Source organism: Vigna unguiculata, chromosome 9 (assembly GCF_004118075.2).
Source record: "Vigna unguiculata cultivar IT97K-499-35 chromosome 9, ASM411807v1, whole genome shotgun sequence".
NCBI classification, from domain to species: Eukaryota; Viridiplantae; Streptophyta; class Magnoliopsida; order Fabales; family Fabaceae; genus Vigna; species Vigna unguiculata.
Window position 1 is genome coordinate 41,896,298 of NC_040287.1, and position 25,850 is coordinate 41,922,147.

At 33.2% G+C, this 25,850-nt stretch overlaps 4 protein-coding genes across 4 annotated transcripts; all 4 read left to right on the forward strand.

The window, feature by feature from the left end:
* Positions 1-263: 263 nt before the first annotated feature.
* On the forward strand, positions 264-6,329 carry LOC114163089 (protein IQ-DOMAIN 32). The gene is made up of 6 exons (XM_028047167.1): positions 264-438; positions 2,200-2,529; positions 2,624-2,836; positions 3,167-3,247; positions 3,353-5,114; positions 5,939-6,329. The coding sequence occupies exons 1-6, from the start codon at positions 355-357 to the stop codon at positions 5,956-5,958; spliced, it is 2,490 nt and encodes an 829-aa protein (XP_027902968.1). The 5' UTR covers positions 264-354; the 3' UTR covers positions 5,959-6,329.
* Positions 6,330-9,258: 2,929 nt separating this feature from the next.
* Positions 9,259-14,683, forward strand: LOC114163036 (zinc finger CCCH domain-containing protein 6). The gene is made up of 4 exons (XM_028047081.1): positions 9,259-9,659; positions 12,854-13,063; positions 13,223-13,347; positions 13,433-14,683. The coding sequence occupies exons 1-4, from the start codon at positions 9,600-9,602 to the stop codon at positions 14,328-14,330; spliced, it is 1,293 nt and encodes a 430-aa protein (XP_027902882.1). The 5' UTR covers positions 9,259-9,599; the 3' UTR covers positions 14,331-14,683.
* A 954-nt stretch (positions 14,684-15,637) lies between these two features.
* LOC114162368 lies at positions 15,638-17,539 on the forward strand. Its single transcript, XM_028046234.1, has 2 exons — positions 15,638-16,157; positions 17,145-17,539. Exons 1-2 carry the CDS (start codon positions 15,801-15,803, stop codon positions 17,172-17,174), a joined length of 387 nt encoding a protein of 128 aa, XP_027902035.1. The 5' UTR covers positions 15,638-15,800; the 3' UTR covers positions 17,175-17,539.
* A 1,477-nt stretch (positions 17,540-19,016) lies between these two features.
* On the forward strand, positions 19,017-20,528 carry LOC114162830. The gene has a single exon (XM_028046808.1). The coding sequence runs from the start codon at positions 19,114-19,116 to the stop codon at positions 20,368-20,370; it is 1,257 nt and encodes a 418-aa protein (XP_027902609.1). The 5' UTR covers positions 19,017-19,113; the 3' UTR covers positions 20,371-20,528.
* The last annotated feature ends 5,322 nt before the right edge of the window (positions 20,529-25,850 follow it).

The following is a 25,850-nucleotide window of genomic DNA, read 5'->3' on the forward strand; positions in this document are numbered from 1 at the left end:
GATAAGATACGTTAAAAAAGTTAAATTGTAAATAATATATATATATATATATATATATATTGTATTAAAATAAAAAATTTGTGACACCATAAAAAGTAAAAGAAAATAAAAAAAAATAGAGAGTGATCCATTTTATTTGGGTAGGTGAATGAGAAGGGAGATGAGATGAAGTGATGCAAAGAAAGAAACGGAACGCGGACTCCAAGGCAAAAACATAAGGCAGATTTAAGGAGGGGGTTGAGGTCCGTATATTTTAAGCTTATTACCTTTCTCTCTTTCTATTTCCATTTTCCAATACGGTAACCAACCGCAACACAAAGCTTCTCTTGTTTTGTTCCTTTCCCAGACTGAGCCATGGGCAAATCTACCTCCTGCTTCAAGCTAATCACTTGCGGTGGCGATGCGGCCGATAAAGACGACTACCACCAAGTCGCCGAGGTAATTGCTTCCTCAATTCAGCTTAACCACTCTAACTCTCTTCTCTCTGCATGTTTGATCCCACCTTCTTTCTCTTCTTCTTCTTCTTCTTCTTCTTCTTCTTCTCCAATTCACGTGCTAGGGCTCTCTTCTGCATCCGCCATTCGTCAATCACTACCTTCGCCTTCCATTTCCTTCACTCCTTCCCTTCTTTTTTTCTTTTCCTTTTTCGATAGCTTATTAAAAGCCTCTACAATGTAGTCTGATGCGCTTTTTCCATCATTTACTTTCCTTTTTTCGTTTCTCCCTCCCTCGTCATTCTCAGTTTCATGATTACGGTTGGATGTTCACGGAGCTGCACGTGTTCTCTCTTCATTATATTGCAATTATTGTGCTCACTTTGTTTTCCTTAATGTGGAAATTTTTTGTTTGCATTGCCAATGCATGGGAACGATCCACAAACTGTATGCGTTAGCTGATTTTTTAAATCCGGCGTCTGGCAACTTCGTTAGGATTGTGACATTTTGCGTTTTTGATGTCGAGTTACTATCGACGTTATTTTTAGATCTGTGCTTCTTGGTTCATTGTGTTTTCTCTGGATGAAGTGTATGCATTGCACATGTAACTTCAAATAGCTGCACATTGCTTTCTAGTAAATTTCTTTGAGTCGGTGAAAGATTCATACGAAGACCTTTGGCTGTTGGCATTATCAATAAGAGTGCAGAAGGTCTTAGATGCATAATGCATTAATCGTAAGATCATTGAAACAAAATTCATTTAGGAATGTTTTTATGAATTTAGTTAATTGAATATATGTCTCCTGTCGTCTTTTGTGACTAATGATATCTGGCATGTGGAAAAATTGTCTGTATTTCTCTTTGTTTTCGTTTTTTCAATTCGACTGTATAACTGATTAAAAGCTGGATTTGAAGAAAACACTGTAAAAGGGTGTTTCACGAGCTGACTTTTCTTTTGCAAAATTGCAAGAGTTCTGCATCTGAACAAGATGGATCTTTCATGATTGAAGCATCATTCCATTTCAATCTTACATTTTAGACGCAGCGTCAATGTAGTTTTAGATAAATTACAGGAAAAAATAAAAATATACATATTTTAACTTGCTTAGAGCAAAAATATTCTTTGTAATTTACTGTTGTTTCCAGTTCTAAGTTCCGTACTAAAACTATTTGAAAGCTGAAATTAAAAGGAGTACCATAAAAAACTTTTGAATACCACCAGAATTTACTTTTGTTAAGTTAGTACAGTTAATATTTGACTGCATTTCAAACATCATGGTTCTGTTGTGACTGAAATAACCATCCATTTTGGCCATATGTTTTGGACAAGGAATATGGGAAATAGTTTGTAGTTTTAAATAAACATGTATTAGAAAATGCTTATTCTAGCTTACCAATAATCAGCAATCCCACTCTATAAGTAGGATTTATATTGCACTATTTGAAACCCGAAGGGTGGGATGTAAACATCCTCGTCGTACTGAATATGTTTTAGTACTAAATGTAGGAAGTACCATTTGAGTTCAATGAAGCTAGGAACGGAATCACGTTCCTGGCTTCTTGCATGTAATTCATGCTGGAAAACTATAAATTCCCATAAATACTCTTGTGGAGGATGTTTGGTAGAAATATATTTATATTGAGCATTTCTTCTTTCTACTTTCTTGCTAGCAGTAAGAAGAAACTGAGGTTATGTATTCTTGCTATTGTTACATGCGTGGCTCCACGTTTGTTTTTCACACATTTTTTTAAAATATTATTCCAGATCAAGGAGTCTAATGATAAACGTGGTTGGAGTTTCCGCAAAAAATCTGCAAGGCATCGTGTGCTTAGCAATACAGTGATAGCAGAGGCTCCATCTTCGACAAATAAAGAAAGTGCAGAATGTACTAATTTTAATTTTCAACCACTTTCTGAACCTAATGTTGTTGAGAAGGTTTACACAACGAATTGCTCTGATGAGAAGCCCCAGTTATGCTCCTTTGAAAACTCACAAGTAGCGGAAACGAATGTAATTGAAACTGAGAGGAAGGTGGATGTGAATCCAACAGAGTCTGATGTCATCGTCATCCAGACAGCTATTAGGGGGTTATTGGTATGTTTACCTTTGGAAATTTTGCTAATCCAGAACATTGAAAGAAGGAACAGTTTTAACTTCCTTTTCTGTGTATTGGTCTCGTTGCCTTCAGGCTCAGAGGGAACTGCTACAGCGTAAGAAAGTAGTGAAGTTGCAAGCTGCCATTCGTGGGCACTTGGTCCGGAGCCATGCTCTGGGAACCCTGCGTTGTGTTCAATCCATAATCAAAATGCAGGTCCTTGTGCGAACTCGTCGTGCTCAGCAGTCACATCTGGAAAATCATTTAAATCACAAGGATGACAAAAAGGATGCCTCCGAAATTTTGGTATTGTTATTTCAAACTTGAAATTAGTGATTGGCAATTGATTTGTCCTCAGTGTAATAAGTTTGATGATTATTGCCCAGTTGTTACTTGTTTAATTTGCTTCAACTTGGCACATGTTTAGCCCATAGAATTTTCCCTCCGTAATACTTTAAGCATTCAATACGATTACTGGAAATCTGGAACATAGGATCTTTGTTTCATTGTTTAATAGTTGAATTTTTTATTTTTTATATTGTAATTTGGAAGAGTATCATATGATCTGTAGTATCATTAATTGATATGCTGGAAACCTTGCTCTAAGTATGACCATTTTTTTTTACCTTTGTTTAGGGAAAAGAAAATCTGATGACCAAATCAAATGTGAATTACACTTCCATTGAGAAGCTCCTTAGCAATAGGTTTGCAAGTCAGGTATGCTGAAGATGGATATGTTTGTTCACCACTTCGCAGTTCCTATATTTGTTTATTATCTCACTAGATCTCTTCCCATCCTTTTTTTTTCTTTTTACATTCAAGCTGTTGGAATCAACACCAAAGAACAAACCTATCCATGTCAAGTGTGATCCTTCTAAAGCCGATTCTGCTTGGAAATGGTTGGAAAGGTGGATGTCCATATCATCAAAAGATATTGCAGATTGCAATGAAAATGAAACTAGTTCTCTAACAGAACAGTCAAAGGAAAGCAAGGATAGCGCCCCTGTGTTTCAATTTGAAACTGGTATTCCATCTGAACCCTTTCCCTCAGCCACTGACTCAATACCCACTGTTGAAGATTCATCTCTGCCATCTGAGGATGAAGAAAAGTCAATTACTTATGACGCTAATAACTTTGAGTTTCAAGCAAGCTGCTCCGCACCATCTATTGTAAAAGATGACTTGGAACAGGTTCCTGCTGAAGAAAAGACTTCATATGATGCCAAAGTTACCTTAGCTGATACCAATTCCTTTCAAAATGACAATTCAGCATCAGATGCAAGTGCCGCACCAGAGCTTTACTCTCTTCACAAGGGACCTGAAATTGCCCCATCATCAGAACATACTTCTCTTCATGGGGAGCCTGAAATTACCCCACCACCAGAGCATACTTCTTTTTATCAGAAGCCCGAAATTGACAGTGAGCAGAACAAACGATCCGTGAAAAGATTTTCTTCAGACAAACTAGAGTCTGAAGGAAAGAAAACTGTGAATGGATCAAAAAAGGTCAGTAATCCTGCATTTATTGCTGCACAGTCAAAATTTGAAGAGCTGAGTTCAATAGCAAATCCAGGCAGGACAAACAATTTGTCCTACCAAGATTCAGTAGTTGAATCACAAGGAGACACCTCTTCTGTTGGCAATGACAGTGCATATAAATCAAAAGAGTTTGCATTTGAAAATCCTGCTCTTTATCTTTCTAGGCTTGCTGGTTCTGATTGTGGCACTGAACTCTCCATTTCTTCAACTCTTGATTCACCTGACATATCAGAGCCTGGTGTAATGGAAAATGAACGAGATGCCAAAGATTTGGTGGAAGGGATTGGTAATCTTGAGAACACAATAAACCGTGATGATGAGGCCAATGTTTCATCTTCCATCCCAGCTTCTAATGTAGCTACTTCTGTTTTGGATCAGTCGGAGGTTGTTGATGACATTAGTGGCAATTTGGGTCACTCTTTGGTGGCTGTGGACTCTGGAGAGCCTGCTATTAGTAATATTGAGAAAGATGCATCTGATCTGCAGAGAGAACCAGAAGAGACTGGTCTGCAAGATTTAAGATCATCTCCAGAAGCATCACCTAGAAGCCATTTGACTGTTCCTGAATCACAAGGAACCCCTTCAAGTCAAGTGTCTGTGCAACCTAAAGAGAGCAAAATCAACAAGAATAGAGCTGGCATTAAACGTCGGAGCCTACCCTTAAGTAACAAATCTCCTGCAACTCCAAATCAAGATTCGGGATCAAGAGGCAGTAGGGAGCAACTACCTAAAGATCAGCAGAATGGAAAGAGACGCACTTCCTTTGGCTCAGTAAAGCCTGATCACATTGATCAAGAACCTAGAGATAATAATACTAACAACAATTCTGTTCCCCATTTCATGCAAGCTACAGAATCTGCTAAGGCCAAGATTAATGCAAATAACTCGCCAAGATCAAGCCCAGATGTGAATGAACGGGACGTTGAAGTTAAGAAGAGGCTTTCCTTGCCTGGTGCCGCTGGTAGACAAGGATCTCCACGTATCCAGCGATCAACATCTAAGGCACAGCAGACTGCCAAAGGCAACAATGTAAACCCTCCTCAAGGTAAATTTTAGAGTATAAGTAACTTCTTTTGCTAGGATTTTGAAGCTTGAATCTTCTTGTTATTGTGAATGGATCATCATTTTTGTCTTCATTGATTTTAAAAGCCTCTACAATTGGGTTTTCTATCAATTTAGTTTTGTACCTGTAATGGTTGTTGCTAGTAAAATTATGATTAATTGATAAGCCGTTATCTTGGCTGTCTATTGCATTGTTAGGGCTGTTTGACATGCTAGTAATGGATAACTTTTTTTTTGTGTGTGGGAGGGGGGGACAAGCTTCGATCAATCAGGGCTGTGCAGAATCCAGCCTATGTTTACAGATTATGTCTGGGATTTGGTTTGTCAAAAGTTAATATTTATATTACCTAAATTTGTGTTTCTGACCATTAGATTGCTTGCGGCGGGTGAACTAGAATGTGAGAGACTTTTTTTATCAGTTTCTTTTTAAAAGTAATGTTGGAAATGCCACCACATTTTGAGGCCCAACTGCTACTGGAGGCATATGGTTAGGGAGATTTTAAGCATAATTTCCATATTAATGAAACAAAGTTGTTTTAACTTCTTAGGCCAGCATCCTTGTGAATATATCACTGCTGCTCTACCTCTAAGATATTTGTAATGTATGGCTGTCTCTGATCCCTTGTGCTTTCTTTGCCTCACCTTCTTATAGCAAGTCAGAATAATCCTGGTTATTGAGCTTAACATACTGGGTGTCCAGTGTCCGCCCTTATTTGTGGAGAACATAGATTTTTGTCATGAAGAGAAGAGAAAAAAAAATCTGCTTTTTAAGCTGTTCTACTTACCACTTGATTTTTTTTCTTCCAGAGAGAAAATGGCAGAGGTGAATTGATGGCGGAAGTGTGCTGACAAGCTTCTACGATGATTTCATTTGTTAATTCTCTTTGAAGCATAGCTGCTCCGTTTACATGCTTTTCTTTTTTCTCTCTTTAAATATATTTCTTGACACTTTGCATTCTTTGCCTCCCTTTTCTGCTTCCCCAAATTTGAAGGTGCTCAGTTTGGTTGTGACTGCTGGGAACATTCATGTGTAAAAGTGAGCGAGGCTTATATATGTTATGTACATTGTTTGTTGCTCTGGTCATGGTTATTATTGTGCCATACCTGTGAGGCGCACGCGATTTGTAAGTTTCAGAGTTCAAACTTTATGAAATATTTTTAATGTTTGTTGAATGTATTTTTGTTTGATTTTGACCAACTGAAGGATTGTAGGCTATTCTTACTCATCGTTATCCAAATAGGCTGAATATCATCCTGATTATTTTTTTTCCCTTCTTCTTATGACTTGAGAACTCTTTTGAGAAAACTAAAGTGGAGGAGAAAAAGAGCCAAAACTCAGCTGTGATATGCCAAAGCCTTGTAAGCCCGATTCTTTTGGAGTCGGCGAAAAGCAAACTATTATTATGGTGGAAGTGTATCGGAATTTTTCATAAGCAGAGCTGTGAATTTCTCTTGGATGATTTGAGATGTCAACGAACTAACTACAAAAAAATAAAATTACGAGTTGGAAATGATAGAGATTAATCAAACGATATTTCTGAAGTTTTCTAATTAAAAAATAATAATTGATGACAAAAAACTTTTTAAATTAGTTTTCTTTTATCAGTGTGAAAATTAAAGGAACTACCTATAAGCAAACTACAGAAATTTGATAAGCACGAAGCAAATAACACCGAACCAATACAGGTACACTAAAGTGGCACGATGACTATGGGTTGGCGCTCTTTCGAGAATAACAGAGTTTCAAAGAACGAAGGCCGAGGCTCAGATATTTTTTTCGTTCTTGTTTTCGTAGTGTTTGATGCGAATGGTCCTCATTTTTACTAAATATTTAGAATGATCATCATTTTCGAAGTATTTGTTGCGAATGATCCTCATTTTTACCAAATGTTTAAAATGGTCATCATTTTCGTAATTCGTGTTTAATTTAGTCATTTTTTGTGACGTCATTTAAATCAGTAACAGAACACTGTACATGTGACACTATTTGTATTACATTATATTTGTATTGAGGTATATTACGTGTACCGTACATGTGTAGTAATTAGATATTTGAAGATAAATAGGTGAGCTAGGGTTTATCGTTGAACCACCAACATTGCATGAATTGCTACAATACTATTGCCTCCAACGATTACAACCAGAGGTAAAGGAAGACGATCGGACCGTGACATGGGATTGCAGGAAGAAGAAGATTGCAACAACACAAATTGGGAATGGAGGAAGAAGATTGCAGCAACTGACCAACTGCCCAACAATTCATTTTCAAAACCCTAGCTTACCTATTTATCCCCAAATATCTAATTAGTACACTTGTACAATACACGTAATACACTCCAGTACAATGTATGTAATACAAACAGTGCCACCTGTACATTGTTTCGTTACTGATTTAAACAACGTCACACAAAATGACTAAATTAAACACGAATTGTGAAAATGAGGATCATTTTAAACATTTGGTAAAAATGAGGATCATACGAAACAAATACTACAAAAATAATGACGAAAAAGTTATTTAAGCCAAAAACAAATTTCTCGAAACACTAAAAAAAAGGAAAACTAAAATGAATTCATGTGACTGCTAATTTGTGAAAAAGGTTCTTCTAATTTTTTAACTTTTGATTTATAATTTGTGTATAGGTTAAATTTAGCTTTAATTTTTCTTTTTTTTTAATTTTTTCCTCTACAAAAAATTCATGTAAGAACTCATCCAATCATATCTTCTTAAAAGGGAATTCTATGTTGAAGATGTGAGTTTTATAATAATCTTCAAACAATCATTTAAAGTGAAAAACCCCACCGTTGGTAACTCTAAGATGTTTTAAATAATTAAAGTTTAAAAAAAAAACTTTTGTTCATTGCATCTCCATTGTTAAATATCATTTAAAATTAAGGAAAAAATTACTATTAAAAAAATTCACTGTGCTTGACGTAATTTAAAAAAAATGTTGCTACAAAAGTTATTATTTGTATAAAATAATTAAAAAAATTGATGCTACACAAAATTATTATTTATATAAAATAATAAGAATATAAAGCATATAAGACTTCTCATTGCGCACATTTAACATATGAAGTTTTCTCATTGTCATTAGAGTTGTTAAAATAAGTTAACACCTCAGATCAATCCAACTCATTATAAATTTCAGTCAAGTGGGTTTTAAAAATTTGCAAATTTTAATATTAACTCAAATTCAACCTGACAATTAAAAACTTGATTCACCCAAGTTAAATTATTGGCAAGTTGGATTGCTCACCCATCCGTAATAAAAGAATAAAAAAATTATAATATAATCACTTTTAACTATCAGATTACACGATTTAAAAAAAAATTATATTTATAGAAGTGGGAGAAGAATCATATGAAAATGCAAGAAGAAACTGCCTTAATAAAGTCGTAGGCCTGATTTCAGCCTTATTGATAACAGGCCCTACAAACTATTACTTTTCACACCCCCTTTTCAAAGATACTATTTTTTATTCTTATTTATATTTCCCCTAAATAGCCTTCTTGGTGGTACGTTAATTCTCAAATTCGCATGGAACACCACGCGTGCTTCTCCAGAAACACCCTCAAATAAATCTTCTGGAAGCTAATCTGTATATTTTCATAATTAAACTTTCTAATGTCTATATATAATTTTTCTACACTTATGCTCCTGAAACTAAATAAAAAGACTTTTGGAACTCTTTTGTAGAATGTGTAACAAATAGATTTTTAGGAGTATAGTAATGAAAAAAAAAATATGTGGACAGGCTTCCAGATGTTTAATTTTCAAATATACAAATAGACTTTTTCAAGATTGCTTTTGAAAGCCATCAAAGAAAACAAACTCACATCTGGAAGGACAATTGCAATATTAACAGTATTTTAACAGAAAAAAAAACTAACTTTGGAAAATAAAAATAGCTGGCCAAAAAAAAAATTTACCATGAGTGTGTAGAAAAGACGCAAACTTTTACATATATAAATTTCATCAATCATTGAAAATTTAATAAAGCTAACTTAATACGATGATTTTTTAAATGTACTTGAGTTAAGACTGATCTGGCTTGTCTTGTCATGAGAAAATAATTAAGGAGAAAATGTGTAACTATATTACACATAGAGAGATAATGGGGTAATGTAATGAAAAAAAAAAAAAAAGTGGAAATATAGAAAGAGAAAAAGTGGGGGCGATAATTGCTTCGAATTTGCAAGTTGTTCGAATTTGAGGTTGAGAGCTTTAAGAAAAAAGGGGAAGCTGGGAAGGAAAGAAAGATGTTGTGAGCATGTGAAGAGAGAGCGAAGAACTGCGATAGATGGATAGATAGAGAGGTGCGTGTGTGCGTATGCGTGTGCGTGACGGTGAGGGCCCTTCGAAGTTATAAATACCTTTCTCTGGTTAGGGTTTACTCTCCAATCTTTTCTTCCATACTCACACACATTTTCCATCCAAGAAGTTTAACGATCCATTCCCTAATTATGCGCCGATTGCAAAAATCCAAAAGAGTTTCATGGGCCTCCGATTTAGATCTTTGTCAGGTAAAATTATCTGCCCAATCCCGAATCGATCCCTTCCTTCCTTCCCATATGCTTAACATCCGATACTCGCTACTCTTGTAAACCTTTTTTTTTTTTTTTTGTAATTTATGCCTTTTTGTCTTCCATTAACCTCACTCTGTGTTCTTCTCTCTGTTCGTACTCCGTAATCTACCTTGGATTCCGATTACAATCTGATCGCTCTTTTTGCTTCTCTGGGAATCGAGGGTTTTACCTTTCCAAGTCGAAGTTAACACAGATGCAGTGTAATGTTGCCGGGCCGGGGAAGGGATAACCCTAATTGAAATTGTAAACCCTGGAGGACTCTCTCTCTAACTTGTTTTCAATGAAAGTTGAGTCATCATGGATTAAATTTCTATAAAATGGGATTTTTAAATGATTGAAGAAGAAATGAAGAAAGAGAAAGGTAATCTGTTTCAGAATACGAAAGGAACTAAAGTGAAATATTTCATGGTATTTGAAATTCCTCATAAGGTGTATGCCGTCCTGCTTCTTCATTCATTTGGAGCTGCCGGTAAGGTCGTCGGGCAATGACAGAAACATCATTTGACAACTGATTACAGCATGAGTATGATCGGGGTTTGTCTGAGGGTGCAACCTTTCAAAGTCGCAGTGTAGTTTTGATAGGGGAAGGAATGGCCCTAATTAAAAAAATAAATCTTTGAGGATTTTCTTCCTGATTTGTTTTGAATGAAAGTTAACTGGCCATAGATTAAGAAGACTATAAAATAGGCTGTAAGTCATGGGAGAAGAAAAATGAAAGTAAGGTTTTGTTCCAAAAGACAAAGGAACTTAGGAACCATGATAAGCTGCGTGCTGTTTTTCTTCTTTATTCACTTGAAGCTACTGGTAAGTTGTGAGGTAATCAGCCAATATAAGAAAGATCATTTGAGAAAATGAGTCTTGACATGTGATTTGAAATGTTGATACGAGACTTGGGCAAGTGCATCTTTGACTATGGGTGACATTTGCAATCTTATAGACTGTAGGAGAATCACATGCAAGAAAAAATAATTACCAACTTTTGCTTGAAGTGCTCTATTAAAACTCCTGAAGAAGGCAATAATGAAATTAGTAAAATGCATCTACTAATATTTTCTGACAGAAATACATTATATATATACCTCTACTGTCCAAATTTGCCTCCACCAGGATAACATCAAATTCCTGCGGCTTGATGACTAAATGTGATTTGTGAACTGTTTGTATGTTTTAAAAAATTGGAATTATTATGTGTGATATTATTGCTCGAATGTTTAGTTTCAGTTTTATGGAATGCATGATGTTGTGGAGTTGATGTTTGTTGTTGTGTGATTAGAAAAAGCTATTAATAGCCTACTGCAATCTGTTATTTAATGCATAGTTACATGGAAGACTTCATGTGTACGGGATGAAACTTCAGCAATTTACTCGGGACCTATGTTATTCTATTTGAAACATAGTTTATTCTTGGAGAATGACTGCCCTTGTATCAGCTAGTCAGTCAATTTCTTGTTTTTCATTATGTCCCCTTATGCGCATTTTTTTGTTGTTGAAGATTTCCACTTATACTTTCATTTTCATAGTGCATTATCATCAATATTTCATATAGGAATGAATCCCGTTGGCTCAGGACTCCTGAGGAGAGAAGACATTAGTAGGCCTTGCTTTTCTAGATGCCTATATGCTTTCCACACACTTAAGATGACACTGGAAAAGGAAAATTTTCCATAATTGGATCACATCTTAAATGCTTTAACGGTTTGAAATATATGTCTAATTATGTGTTACTGCAATTGCACATTATATTTCCAGACATTTTTTAAATGATTTAGGGTGTGGATATGCGGATATTAGATTGCTTATGTTATCCGCTAGTGGTTTATTTTCTGAATAAATTTAGAATGGTCATTCTAAACTTGTCACTATTTTGCTAACCTTTCTTAATTGCTCAAGTGGAAAAAGGAATCCATTCTTCCTGGTATTTTATATTTCTTTGAGATGTATCCTTGTGGATGTTAACTTGTATGCTTATGCTTTCTGTCTGTAACAATGGTTTAGCTGATTCCTCTGACTTCTTTTGTGGTCTATAATTTTCTTATTTCCCGTAATTGTTTTTATAGAAGAAGATAGTACTAATTTCAAAGTGATGCATTGATCTGTCCAACTATTTTTTTTTGTGACATTGGTTTTATTTTTATGATTAAAAGAATTCTACATAATCCTTATATATGCACTTCCTTTTTTTGTTCAATTTAATTTTTTTGTTCATAGATTATCTGTGGATGAAAGTGTGATTATATAAGTTCTATGTGGTCTTTGCAGTCCAAATCTGAGATGAAGAGGTGGAAAGATATAGTCAGAGACTTTTTGAAACTGTTTGCCGTTTGGATTTAAGAATCTGTTACTTTTTCTGATCAGGGATCATAATCTGGTTTCACCCCAAGTATCAATCTGTCCACATTGGACATGGAAAGAAGGCCAGACTCACTTGTGGGAAGATATTTTTGTGTGTCCAGTTTCAATGAGACGCATCAGTATCTTCTTGCTTAGTGCTATGGCGAGATTGTAACTTGTGTTTTTATGCAGTAGTGTTTCCATCCAGGGTGGGGTATTCTGGATGCAGTTAGTCCTTGAGTCTACAGTAGGCTGTGAAAATCTTAAAGAATACTAAGTAATTGAAGATATTGGATCTTGGCCTTTCGTGTACCTAGTGGATGAAAATACGATTTATATAATTTGAATGGGAATTTGCCTCTAATATGATTGCAACTACTCTGAATGCTAGTGCATATATTAGTTTCATCAGTATATTTTAGCTAACTGTTTCATGAATTGTTTGATTATGTGTTTGTGATGATTAATGTTGATTTGGATGTAATAAGTGTAAGTGATCATTATGTCTGTCCGAGAGAGTTTATTTTATCATATTTTGTGCGGAGATATTTAATTTTTTCGAGTTCGTGTTTTGTACTCAATAAGTTCATGTTGGTTGATCTTATGTATTCGCCTCAACGTTAAGATGATTTTCTTTGTTCTTCAAGTATTTGCATTTAGTAATCACCTACTTGTGGTTATATCGAGTTGATAGTATCAATAATTAGTTACTGCAGAATATTCTGTCTTATTATTGGATATATGAATAAATGTTAGAAGAGTGCCAAACGGCAAAAGACTAATGCTTTTTCATCGATCAGGTTAGGCTATTCTTATCAGAAGATTCCCCTTCACAGGTTGGATTAAATTCTCAAGATCACCTCCAAGCTAAGGCATCATTGCAGTTGCCTGCAGGTGGGCCAGGTTCCGATGACATTCTGCCTCCTGGATTTGAGGGAACTCATACTTCATGTCAGTTTGAGATTAAGCCATCTCAAATACCAGTTATTAAGTGGATTATTCCTCCAAAGGTAGTTTTGTTTTAGTTCTCTATTAAGCATTTTTCCTCTGTAATTTTCAGTATTATCTATATGTCCAAATAGGTGAAAGAAAAGTGAGAAAAAATAGTTATATCCATGAGTTTGTCTTCGTTATTACATCTTTTTTAGTCAATTTTGTGATTCTCCCAGATTGTGCTAGATCTCACATGGCAAGTAGTGTGTGGGGAAGAAAGCAAAGAGGTAGAGGATCAACGTCAGAGGGAGATGAGAGTACTTGAAGCTATTTATCCTCGCACATCATCCATTCCTCCGAAGTTTGTGTCTCCTCCGTACCTTGTACTGTAATTTTTCTTTGTATCCATATTTTGTCATAAAAGATTTTTTCTCCCCTGCATACAGCCCTTCCGTTTCAGTGGATGTTGAAGATTCAAATTACATGGATGGTCAAGCTGCTCTGATACCAATAACGGCAATTGAAGATGAAGATGCAGCACCAGATGCATTATCGGATTCCATGGAACCAGTTGATGCTTCACAATCCCTTGAATTACCTCCTGGTATGTTGAAGAATTCAAACTCTGCCACAAGTACGCAATATGCTCGTGGTCTGACATCTGATGTAGCTGCTGCATCTGTTGCTTTAACTAACATTGTGAGGAGCAACGAACAAGGGAAATTGATTGACCATGAATTACTTAATAATATTCTCAGCAATCCAGAAGTGATTGAGAAACTGGTTAGAGATTATGGAGCTACTAATAATTCGCAATATGTACATAATGTGGGGTCTTCCAGTGCGGTTTTTTCAAATCCTCATATTCCTGTTATTCAAGGAGAAACCGCCACACCTTCATCGATTGCTTTCCCAGCCACTTCTTCGTATACACCATCCACCGGAGGTCAGGTGGCACCTGTTTCTACCCAATGGCCTCCTAGGCCTGCAGCCAGTTCAGCTGTTGTTTCTTCTCCTGTTGAAGTTCCTGCTGCGAAAGATGTTAACTACTATAAGAGTTTAATTCAGCAACATGGTGGAGATAAACAAGAAACACTTCCATATTCCAGTAAACGTCAGATTCACCAGCCAGTAACAAGTTATGAGCCAACATACAATCAAAGAGCTAAAGTGTCAAAACCAAAGATAATGAAGCCTTGTATCTTTTTCAACAGTTCTAGAGGATGCCGGAATGGAGCCAACTGTGCCTACCAGCATGACGCCTCATTTCAGCCACGAGGTAATAACGTGCCGGGGATACAAAGTTCAAAGAGGATGAAAATGGATCATGAGATTAGCAGTTGAATGAACTCTGTTGATTGGTGATGTTGATTGCCGTTCAATGTGATGGGGACGGCTGAATGCAGGTTCATATGCTTTTTGATGTGATCAAGTTAGCTTTTAATTTGATGAGCAATTGTGACCCTTGTTTGCAACCAGTTTCAAATGCTACGTGTATAATTTTTTTAATGAAAGGCTCTTCTACGTTTTCTTCCCTTGTTTTGAGAATTTGCCAAATTTATTACTTTTCTTTTGGTCAATCTTTCGATGATTGTATTTTAGATGAAGATTGATTGCAGGCACCAACAGCTGGATGATGTCTTTTTTCTTTTTCTTTTCTTTACTTTCTGGCAATATAATTTTCATTTTTTATGGAATTTAATCTGCCTTAACGTTATCATTGCCTATAATGTAAACGATACAACTTTTTTGGCTCAATGTGGACATGAAATCGCCAATTTAAAATTAGAAAATGTAGTTAGCAACAAATGTTATAAAAACATAATTCATGGATTATGGAATACTTTTATGTATGGGGCATTTGGTTTGTTAAAATATTTTTTTTGAATTTATTGTTTTGATTTTCAATTTGTTAACATTTATAATTTTTTGTTCGGTTTTATGCCTTTTTATTTTTAATTTCTTGTTTGACGCGCCACTTCTCTAGACACTACTGTTGTTTTATCGATCAATGTTGTTTACACTTCCAATCTCCGTTGCCGTTTTAGTGAGAAGTTTTCTTTATTTTAAGCTTTTGATCTATGTTAAAACTATTTACAAAATATTTTTTAATTTTCAATCAAACGTATTTTCAACCTCTTTTTTTTTTCTGTTTTCTTTGTAAGTGAAAGAAAAAAAAAATGTTTGAAGTGTTGTTATTGGTACAGACAATTGATTAGTGTTTTCTTATAATAATGAAAGAATAATCAGCTAGCAATATTAAAAATAAAAAATGATAATAAATAAAACCATTTTAAACACTCGCTTGTTATTAATTGAAAATCACTATGGGTCTCACTAATCATTTAATGATTTCCTCACCTGATACTATTGAGATTAAGTAAATTTAAATCAATAAGATACAGTTTTAAGAGAGTATTAGAGATAATATTGCTAACACTTCTCTATCTTTTGGTAGTAAAATTGTTCACACCAAAAAGAAATGATCAAATATTAAACCTTATAGAATGGTATAAATAACAGATTAAAATAAATAATAGTGAAATATTAAATAATAAAAACCTTATTTTAGTCTATATATTAAAATTAAAAATAAATTAATTACAATATTGAATATTACTTACAGTAATTGTTAATTAGAGATAGTAAATCCCCCAAATGGAGGAGAAAGCGAAAATTTGAAATACGAAACCCTAAATTCATCTATCCCCAGAAACCTTTTTCGGTTGCTCCTTTTACGTGTTCTTCACCAACTTGATTAAGGTTTTGGTCTTCATTGGTTTTGGATTTTACGACTCCGAGTCAGATAGCACAATGTTGAAGTTCCTGTCGAGAGTGAAAATCGAGTTCAACGCGTTGGATCCTCGAACGGCGTCGTGTATGGAATTTCTGGCGCAATGCAACTCGCGTAAGGCGAAGGAATCGAACCCGGCGTGCGAAGTGGAGGTAAAGCGCGGCAAGGTAGAGTGCGCGCCGCAGATAACAGTGACATTCGTGAACGGCGTGGAGGAATTGTTCGACGCGACGGCGACACCGGCACAGAGCATAAGAAACTTGATTCTGGAAAAGGGTCGGCAGCTCGAGACGGAGCAGATGTTTCGTGAAGCAGGGGAATCCTGGCCCGTTATCATCCCCGACGAGGAGCTTTCTCAAATTGCACCCCCTACCAAAGTGAGTTCTCATTTTCAACTTTATTTATTCTGTAATATTTTTACACTTAAGTAATTTAAGTGAAAAGGGTTCGTTGATTTTATTATGTGATACTTCACAATTCAGATTGTGTTTAGAGTGCAAACATAAGTGATATAGTTAACAGATACCATAGTCCTTTATGCATTACAAGTTTCTCTCTCAGATCCCTGTGTCCGGTAAAAGCATCTATGACAAGTAGTCAATTCTTTGAATCCTCGTAATTCAGGGATTAGCACCTGATTCTAGGTGAGCAACCAAAAGGATAGTGTGTAGAGTTTTGTTATGCTAGTGAATGAAAATTTTGTTGATGGAAGAGTAGTGATGATTTTAGAGTAAGGTGTGGTTCGCAAAATTCATTTTAGGCTTGCTAGTTTTTTGGTTCTGGGTTTGTGCTCCATAAACGGAGAATTTCGTGGATCCTATGAGGGAATGTGTGGTGTTTTTGTGGATGATACAATGAACTTAATGGGTTTCTATAGTAGTTGTGTTGCTGATTGATAAAACGAAGTACTTAGTTTGGGTAAATTTATTCACCAGCATTTATAAGAAAATTGAGAGTTAACATGAATTTAGCTCTTCTTCTATGAACTAAAGTCAACTTATGCACTCAACTTTTATAGAAGTTTTCTCATTTAACTTTACCAAAACTGAAGTGCATGATTTACTTTTGACATATTGCAGAAATTCAATTTATTTTATCTCATATTCTTATCCTTTAACTGATTGTCTAAATATGTTGTCATTGTTGTTTGATGGATTTTTTGTATGTAGTTACTTGTGCCTGTACAACAGCGGTTTATTTTATATGCATGGTTTTACAACTTCTGTTTTGATAACTCAGCAATTTGGTTTAGTGTTGAATACGACTTTTATTCGTCGTCTTCAATCTGTCTTCTATCTGTGAAGTATAGTCTATAGTTATAACAGTTCTAATTAATTTGTGTGCTTTATATGCCCTTCTTTCAGCCAAGGAAAGCAGAAGACAAGAAGCAATAGCTAAAAATTCTTGAGCTTATTAACTGCTGGGGATTGTTCTGGTTTTTCTTTTTTCCTTTTGGTTAGCGGAGAAAAGGCATCCGATTGCTGCTGCTTCATGCCTTACTTTATTTCAGCATCTAATTATTGACTACATGATTGCATATGTTTTCCATAATAATGTATGCCCCTCAATTGCTGAATTTTGAAACTGTAATCTTGTCGATCTTGCTTTTTTCTTTCTTCTGGTTTGCACCTACAGTGTTTCTATGTCAATGCTCTCTATAAAGTACGAATATTGTGAACATAAGCTGCCAAATCACATCAGATTATTGATTCAGAAGCACAACACACAGAAACACAAACCTTTGAAGTTTGGCTATCAATGTTCTTATATTTCAGGAGATAATAACTGTTTGCGTGCAATACTTATTGGCCCAGCTGCTACAAAATTTTGTACCATAGTTGTTGCTGCGAATGCTAAATCATGATTTAACTGCGGTGTAAGTGTCCTATTTAAAATCTTAAGCACGAATAAATGTAAAACTGCCCCAAACAGATGAGCTCGGAATTTTATTTTGGAATGAAAGTGTTTTTCTATTCTTTTGAGAGTCTGTGAAAATGAATTTAGCCAAAATTATTTTGGTGAATATTGTGGCCGAGTCTGTAGGCTATTATAAATTTTATAATTGCCACGCTATCTTAGTTTTAAAATTTCACAGCGGCCTGTGAAAGCCTATTTTCAAAGTATGGATAAAAGTGGAGAGCATATTAAAGGATTGAGAAGGTTAGTTTGTTAACACATCGAACGAAGTAGGGAAGATACACTTAACTAACTTTACCGTATGCCATTCTATTTGGGTTTATCTCTCTTAAAGCCAGTTTTTGAATAGTTGATGTGGTTATGTAAAGATTGGACTTAAGTAAATGTTCTGTGTTAAAATTTCAGAGGGGCCTTTTTAATTTATTGACCTTTTTCTGTTGAACAAGTGTTTGGCCTTATAGAGAGGCACACATTCATCAACCTGCAGGGTTAAAGAATTCTATTTGGTATATTTGTTGCTATAAGAGAGAAGATATGTTGTCATTTATAGAGTAAGTCAGATTTATTAAGAGAGTTATAAATTAAAAAAGAAAGGAGTTGTAAGTACACCCTTTCTAATGTACATTTTATTATTAATTAAATATTTAAAACTATAAAAAAAATATCATTATATAAAATTTATAGCACTTAATAAATTTCAGACAATTAAAAGAAGAATGTATTTAAAGGAATGGGCTCTCAAGTAGCATTTGACATTTCTGTTCAAGAGATAGAGAGGAACAAAACAAAAAGAGCAATGATATTTAATTTCATATACCCATTTATTAAGCACTTATTTTTTTTTTCATTTTATCACATCATACATTCTAAAAATTTATTATTTTTATTTTCTATTAGATATATATTAAGTATTAATAAGCTTTTTAGTGCACGTGAATATTTTTCAAAATAAAAAACAAAACAAAAAGCCTAAAATGGAACAAAACAAAGAAGGCTAAAATGAAATGATAAGGTGGAAGGAAGTAGTCTTCAAATCATAAGAAGCATTGTCCCTTCCTGTGCATCACTAAGCGTTCATTAACTATAATTAATCACACACAAAAAATGTTATTTGACAAAAAGAATGATATTGATGTCATAAAAAAAATGAACTTGAAAAAAAATAAAGAATAAAGAACAATGAAAAATAATATAAAAAATGAGTATAAAAATTGTATTATGTGTCAAAAGTATTGATGATACACATAAGGCGAATAAATGACGAGCTCACGTGTGTAAAGTAACAGCAACACACTGCAACCACATAAGACACACACACGATGTTCCACTCCTTGTCGCGTTCCTCTCTTAGGCAAATCAGTGTAGTGAGTGTTTTTGTTTAGTCTCCAATTCCCATTGTGAAATCAAGCCAAAGAGATGGGTTCCGTGTCTCTGAAAATAGGCGACGGCACTGCCAGTTTCAGAAGAGCAACCGTGTGTTCCTCCGGAGTTAACATTCTCATGATCTTCTCCGTCATCACCACCAACCTCTTTGCCCTCTATGCCTTCTCCTCTTCCCCAAAAGATCTTCACAACCACCACCTTCTTCACAAAAACTTCTCCCTCATCTCCGAACAAGTCACCCTCATTCTCCGAGAGATCGATTTGTCGCAAAAGAAACTTGCCCAGATGGAAAAAGACCTCCTCGGCTACGAAAGCATCGACCTTTCCCGAAATAACACTTCCAACGAACTCAAACTCTTTCTCCGCCGCCACCACCTTCCTCTGGGCAAAGACTCCAAAACTGGAATCACCGAAATGGTCTCGTCTGTGGGCCACTCCTGCGACCAGTCCTCACACTTGTTGTATCAGTACATGAATTACAAGGTTTCTGGACCCTGTCCCAATGATTGGAGTGTGGCACAGAAACTCGTTTTGAAAGGGTGTGAGCCTTTACCGAGAAGAAGGTGTTTTGCCAAAACCATTTCCAAGGTGGGGCTTCTACCTTTTCCCACCTCGCTTTGGGAACCTCCGGTTAACAACACTGTTAACTGGAGTGGTTTAGGTTGCAAGAGTTTTGAGTGTTTGAAGGGTAAGAAGTTGAGCAGAGATTGCATTGGTTGCTTTGATTTGGTTAATGGGTACGAGAATCAGAGGTTTGTGAAGTCTAGGAGTAAGAATGATTTTGTAGTTGACGATGTGTTAACTCTGGGAGGTGGTGGAATTAGGATAGGCCTTGATGTTGGAGGTGGTTCTGGGTCCTTTGGTGCTGTGATGGCTGAGAGGAATGTTACTGTGGTTACTACCACTTTGAATGTTGGTGCTCCATTCAGTGAATTCATTGCTGCAAGAGGACTTTTCCCTCTGTTTTTGAGCTTGGATCATAGGTTCCCGTTTTATGACAATGTGTTTGATTTGGTGCATGCTGCGAGTGGTTTGGATGATGGGGGGAGGCAGGAGAAGTTGGAGTTTTTGATGTTTGATATTGATCGTGTTTTGCGAGCGGGTGGTTTGTTTTGGCTTGATAACTTGTACTGTGTTGATGAAGAGAAGAAAAGAGAATTAACTAGGTTGATTGAACGGTTTGGTTACAAAAAGTTGAAGTGGGTTGTGGGTGAAAAAGTTGATAGTCTTGGATCAGGTAAGTCACAGGCTGTGTTATCAGCAGTGCTTCAAAAGCCTGCAAGAGTGTGAAGCTTTGTTAGAGAACGAAAAGTTATGTTACGTTGATTTCTCATCATGCTTGGGATGAGTTTTTGTTTTTTTGTCAAAATCCTTGTGTAATTTCTGAAAAACTTACTCGTAACTAGGGTTATTGTTATTCCATGAAATCGCTATTTCTGTCTCTTTCACTTCATTGTCCTGAATTCAACCACGTTTACATGACTTGAAGAAAATTCTTGACGGGAGAGAGTGACGTATTTCAAAAGGAAGAGAATGAAGTTGGAATTTCAAAAAGCCAATTTTGTCTGCAGCATTTACTTCGTATAATTATTACTTCATTTACTCATTCCGACCTTGACAATTGAATGGTTGGAGGAGTATCCAAGGTGGGAACTTGTTTTTAATTTTGGAATCTGATTACAAACAAAAGTAGTTTGTGTTGATGAAGTATATACTAGGAGGAACTTCGTTTATGATTTCTAAACCAGCAAACATTATTCGCACCCTTGTTTGGGCCTTTGGGCCAGTCCAATATACATGGCAAATGGATTTTGAAAGTTTCTTCCTACACTCTATCAAATTTCTCCCTCCACCCCATCATTTTGGATTTTATTTGGAATACACTAAATTAATTCTAAGTTCTTGTTTATAAATTGTGTATGAGTTAATTTTATGTTATCAAAATAATTTATTTCTCTAAAATTATTTGTAGAGAAGTTTATTCGAACATTACAAAAAAAAAAAGTAAAAATAGCAAAGAGTCTAAGATTAGAGTTACAAGAAAATATTGAATAGTAAAACATGGCTTAATGATTTCTTGGTCTCATTTACATGCACGAACCAAATAGCACACAACCATTGATTCCTTGAAAAACACCACCATTTAGAAGCTTGTAAGTTCTAAAAAAAGTCTTTTGTAATTTTGAGACATGTTTTTCAATCTTTTTTTTTTTTTATCATCAAAATATTACATGTAGTGTTGTCTGAATTGGATTAAATATTCGTCGTTCGCGGACCCTGTAAACATTATGACACACTACTAATCACTTTAGCAGTAACATCTGAGACAATTTAGCAGGGGTTAATTAACAATAAATAAAAAAAAAAACTTTAGACTAAAATTACATGAAATAATAAAACAGTGATGAGATGAATTAAGAAAATGTGGATGTTGGTAGTTGGGGATGGAAACATGTGAAGACAAATGAGATGAGACAGCATCATGACATTGCATTTTCTTTGTCAGCCTCCATCTAAAGAAACAAAAGAAATAAAACATACACAAACAAAAGAGATAGAGGTAAGTTTCTAACGCAGACATCACGTGATTACAAAACAAAATATATGATACCTTAATCTACTACATAATATGACAATTAATAAAGTTAGATCAAAACCGAAAAATGTGGAAACTGGAAGTCGACAGTTAGAAACTAAAATTTGTTTAATTAATTCATCATATATATATTATAATTGTATGGTAAAGTTAGCTGTTAAAACTAACTTACAAATATAAAATGATGGAAGGATACACATTGATTTTGAATATTTTTCTTTTTCACTTTGATTCAATAATGATATTTTAAGTAAACATTCTATTTTCATTACTAATGTAATAATGAAAAAAAACGTAATACAAGAAACTATTGTGGATCAATATCTTAATATGTAGTGTGAAAATAGTAAAATAAAATATTGTAAAGTAGTGTGATGATTAAAATAAAAAATATATATTATCTATCACTGGACGTATATATATTATGCAATAAAAGGTAAACATAAAAAATTATCTTATATGACAAATAGTAAAAATCATCCTTTGAATGGAAAAGTGGAAATATAAATATAACAAATAAATCCAATTAACATCTTCAAGCCTTTAATTATTTATTCATGCAATCTCTTTAAAGAGTAAAGTAATAGTAAAAAATTGCGGTTCATATGATTCAAAACGAAGAATCTAATCTGTGTATTTGTTTTATCTATAGACAAATTATGTATTGCTTTCGTTCGATTTTCATGTGCATGCAATGCTCTCTGACAAAAGATTTTAAGCATCTCATAATTCCAACCTTTTCCTTAAGTTTTCTATTTCTTAAATTCACAGATACAATTTAATTATTAGATAAAGGAGGAACCTAAGTCAAAACTATATAATTAATAACTTTATAAAAATAAATACCTTAGCATGTGCTATCTACGGAATACTATATATATATATATATATATATATAATTAATATTCATCACTGAGTTTTGGAAAACTTACACGACACATTGATCGGAAATTACCACTATCTGATCGGCGAAAATTTTATCTCATTAATTATATAACTTGGGTTCAACCTAATTATTAGAGAGAAAAAATAATCATTAATTATTTATATTATTTCCAAATTAATTGCTATCCTAGGTTGGTATTTTATGTGAAGTTTTTTCTTATTTTTGCAAAAAATATTTCTGTGTTTTGTGTCAGAATTGAGCACGTTCAGTTATTTCGACATTACACCTACCTCACGAGCTATAAATGAAGTCAATTATCACCAAACAACTCTGGCCTCTGTATAGAATATATATCGTGCCTTATTATTTTGTTAATTCGTAATTGATTCATTTTCTTTATTAAATATATTTTTTTTTTGTTTTTTAACTTTAAATTAAAATTAGAATTAGTTTTTCTTTTTGAAATATGATTCAATTTATTTTCTCAATTCTCGAATCGTATAAATTTAGTTTTTATAACTAAATTTTGTTAGATGTAATTATCGGTTCAAACGGATTTTATAATAAGATTTAAATTATTTATATGTTTTACAAATTTTTATTTCAATATTATTTAAAAAATTATCATGATAAAACATGTTTAAAATGTTAAATAAATTTAATAAAATTTAGTTAAAAAATTAAATAAAATTAAATTAAATGAAAATTAAAAAAAAAAGAAAAAAACCAATTTTAATTTTCGGGGACAATTAAATGAATAATTCTCACACTCGTTTTTGTATTGGACAGAAAATGCTTTGGCGCCCAATACGTCGTAGTTCATGATTTGACTATAAGAGTCTCGAATGATCAACCATACTTAATTTATCAATAACCAATTAAAACCATCATATTTCTCCGTCAAAAATCATACAGAGATTAAAAATATATGAAAAAAATTCACAAATTATTTATGATATTTATTAGGAATATCTTTATTAGTTATATTTAATACTCAATTCAATTCATCATTTTGAAAACATGTTTATTTGATACTAATAAAAAAAACACCCTCTCAGAAATTAGATATTGTTATTTTCTCCTCTGTCCGTTTGAAATGAATCTTCCAATTTCAAATCGATTTATTGACCAAAACCAATCCATTCATTCAAATTCATCGTTACATAAACATAAATAAATATATATATATATATATATATATATATATATATATATATATATATATATATATATATATATATATATATATATATATATATATAAAAGGAAGGGAGGAAATGAAAATCTAATCAAAGACAGTAAATAGATCCAACAACAGGTTAAAGATGAATTTATATTTATCCCAACCTAGAAAAAATTGAAAAGTTTAAACTTACACCAATAAGACTTTTAACTTGCTTGCTCGACCTTCTCATCTGATTTTATTTTTTTCGAAACAAATAGTGTATTAATTGACAATTATTTATATATCAAATGATGTTTAAGTTTTACGTTAACTTTTTTTTTCTTACAATTCTGCTCAAACTAAATCATAAACAGGACCAATTTTTAATACTTCCAGCATTTTTTTTTAATAATCAATAAAGAAAATTTAATAAATTATTTACCTCATTAAATTTTTTATTTGTTCTTTCCTGACAAACAAGTTTCAAAATTACCTTTTGAAATGGATGGAATATTAGACAAAGTATGGATTAAATAAGATATACCATTGTGACTCTAAACATAAACAAACAAGATAATAATATCTTAGTAGTAAGAGTTTGATGGTTGACTTAATTGATTAAATTAAACGTTATTGCTAAAAACGTTTCGGCCCTTCTTGTTGGCAGCAGTCTTTCTTTGATAAGTCTCATGCAACCTTGACATTTCAAATTATTTAACTTGTGATATGATTACTTTTAGTTGATTTTTTATTAAAATATTTGATCAAGTTAGTATTTAAAATTTTGAATGTTTTAATTAAGGTTTTTTTATTTAAATTTATGACAATTGAATTAATGATATCTTACTTATGTTTTTTTTTTGTTTAATATGTTTTTGGTCTCTTAAGTGACTTTTGAAATTAGTCCATCATTTTATATCAATTTAGTCATTCATGTCAAACGATGAAAGAGATGAATGACTAAATTAGAAATTAGTTAAGTCAAGAGTTGTTAAGAGAAATTAATTTCAAATTTCACTAAAATTTGAAGAAGAAAAACACATTTAACATTTTTTTATCTGCAACATTAGTTGTTAATACCGATTAGTGTGGGAGTAGAACTCACAACCTCTATTAGCATTCTTTTAAACCTACAAAGTCAATCTTATAATTCGTGAGTGTTGTTAGTGGAAAAGTTGAATCTACCATTCTCTATTCCAACTTTAACTCTTCATTCAAACTTTATCACTAGATCAACATATATATATATATATATATATATATATATATATATATATATATATATATATATATATATATATATATATATATATATATATATATATATATATATTCGAAAGACACTATTGTTAATATAAAATAATGAATAACTCACTTTCGTTAGAAATATGGTGAATAATAATAAGAGTCCGATCAATAGTGATAACCAGAAGATGATCCCTTAATTATTGTTGGTTTGTAGATGATAACGTCAAAGTAAATGAAAATGTAACAACAATATTATCTAACACGTTTTCAACAAAAGTAATAAAAGCTAGTCATTATTTTACATATTTTTAAAACATGAATTATAATCAATATTTTTTCTTTTAATTTAGATATTTTAAATTATCTTTTTATTAAATTTTTTAATTTATTCAATATTAAAAGAGTTTATAGTTTTCAATTGATATTTTACATATTAATTTTCATGTTAATGGAATAAGATAACAAAATAAAAACTATGTCACCAAGTTAACAAAATAATGCAACAATAATATTTTAATTAAAAAATATCAAAATTTTAAACACACAAGAATTTAAAAATAAAAACCCAATTACAAATATATAAAATTATGAAAAACTTGAAAATTAATTAATCTTTCATTTTTTTTATAGATTGAAATAAATAAAATTGTTCTGCGTTCTGTTAGAAGATTTTTCATTCTTCCAAGAAAAATATAACTTTTACAAAATTATTGTATGTACAAAATCATATAATTCATTATTGAAAAAGCTTATTATTATGTAAAAAAAATACCAACGGTTGGGAATTTTTAGTTGCAAACTTTAAACTTTTAAGAATTATAAATAGTTTTCAAAAATTAGTTTAGTTTGAAGTAATGTTTTGAGTCAAACATTAG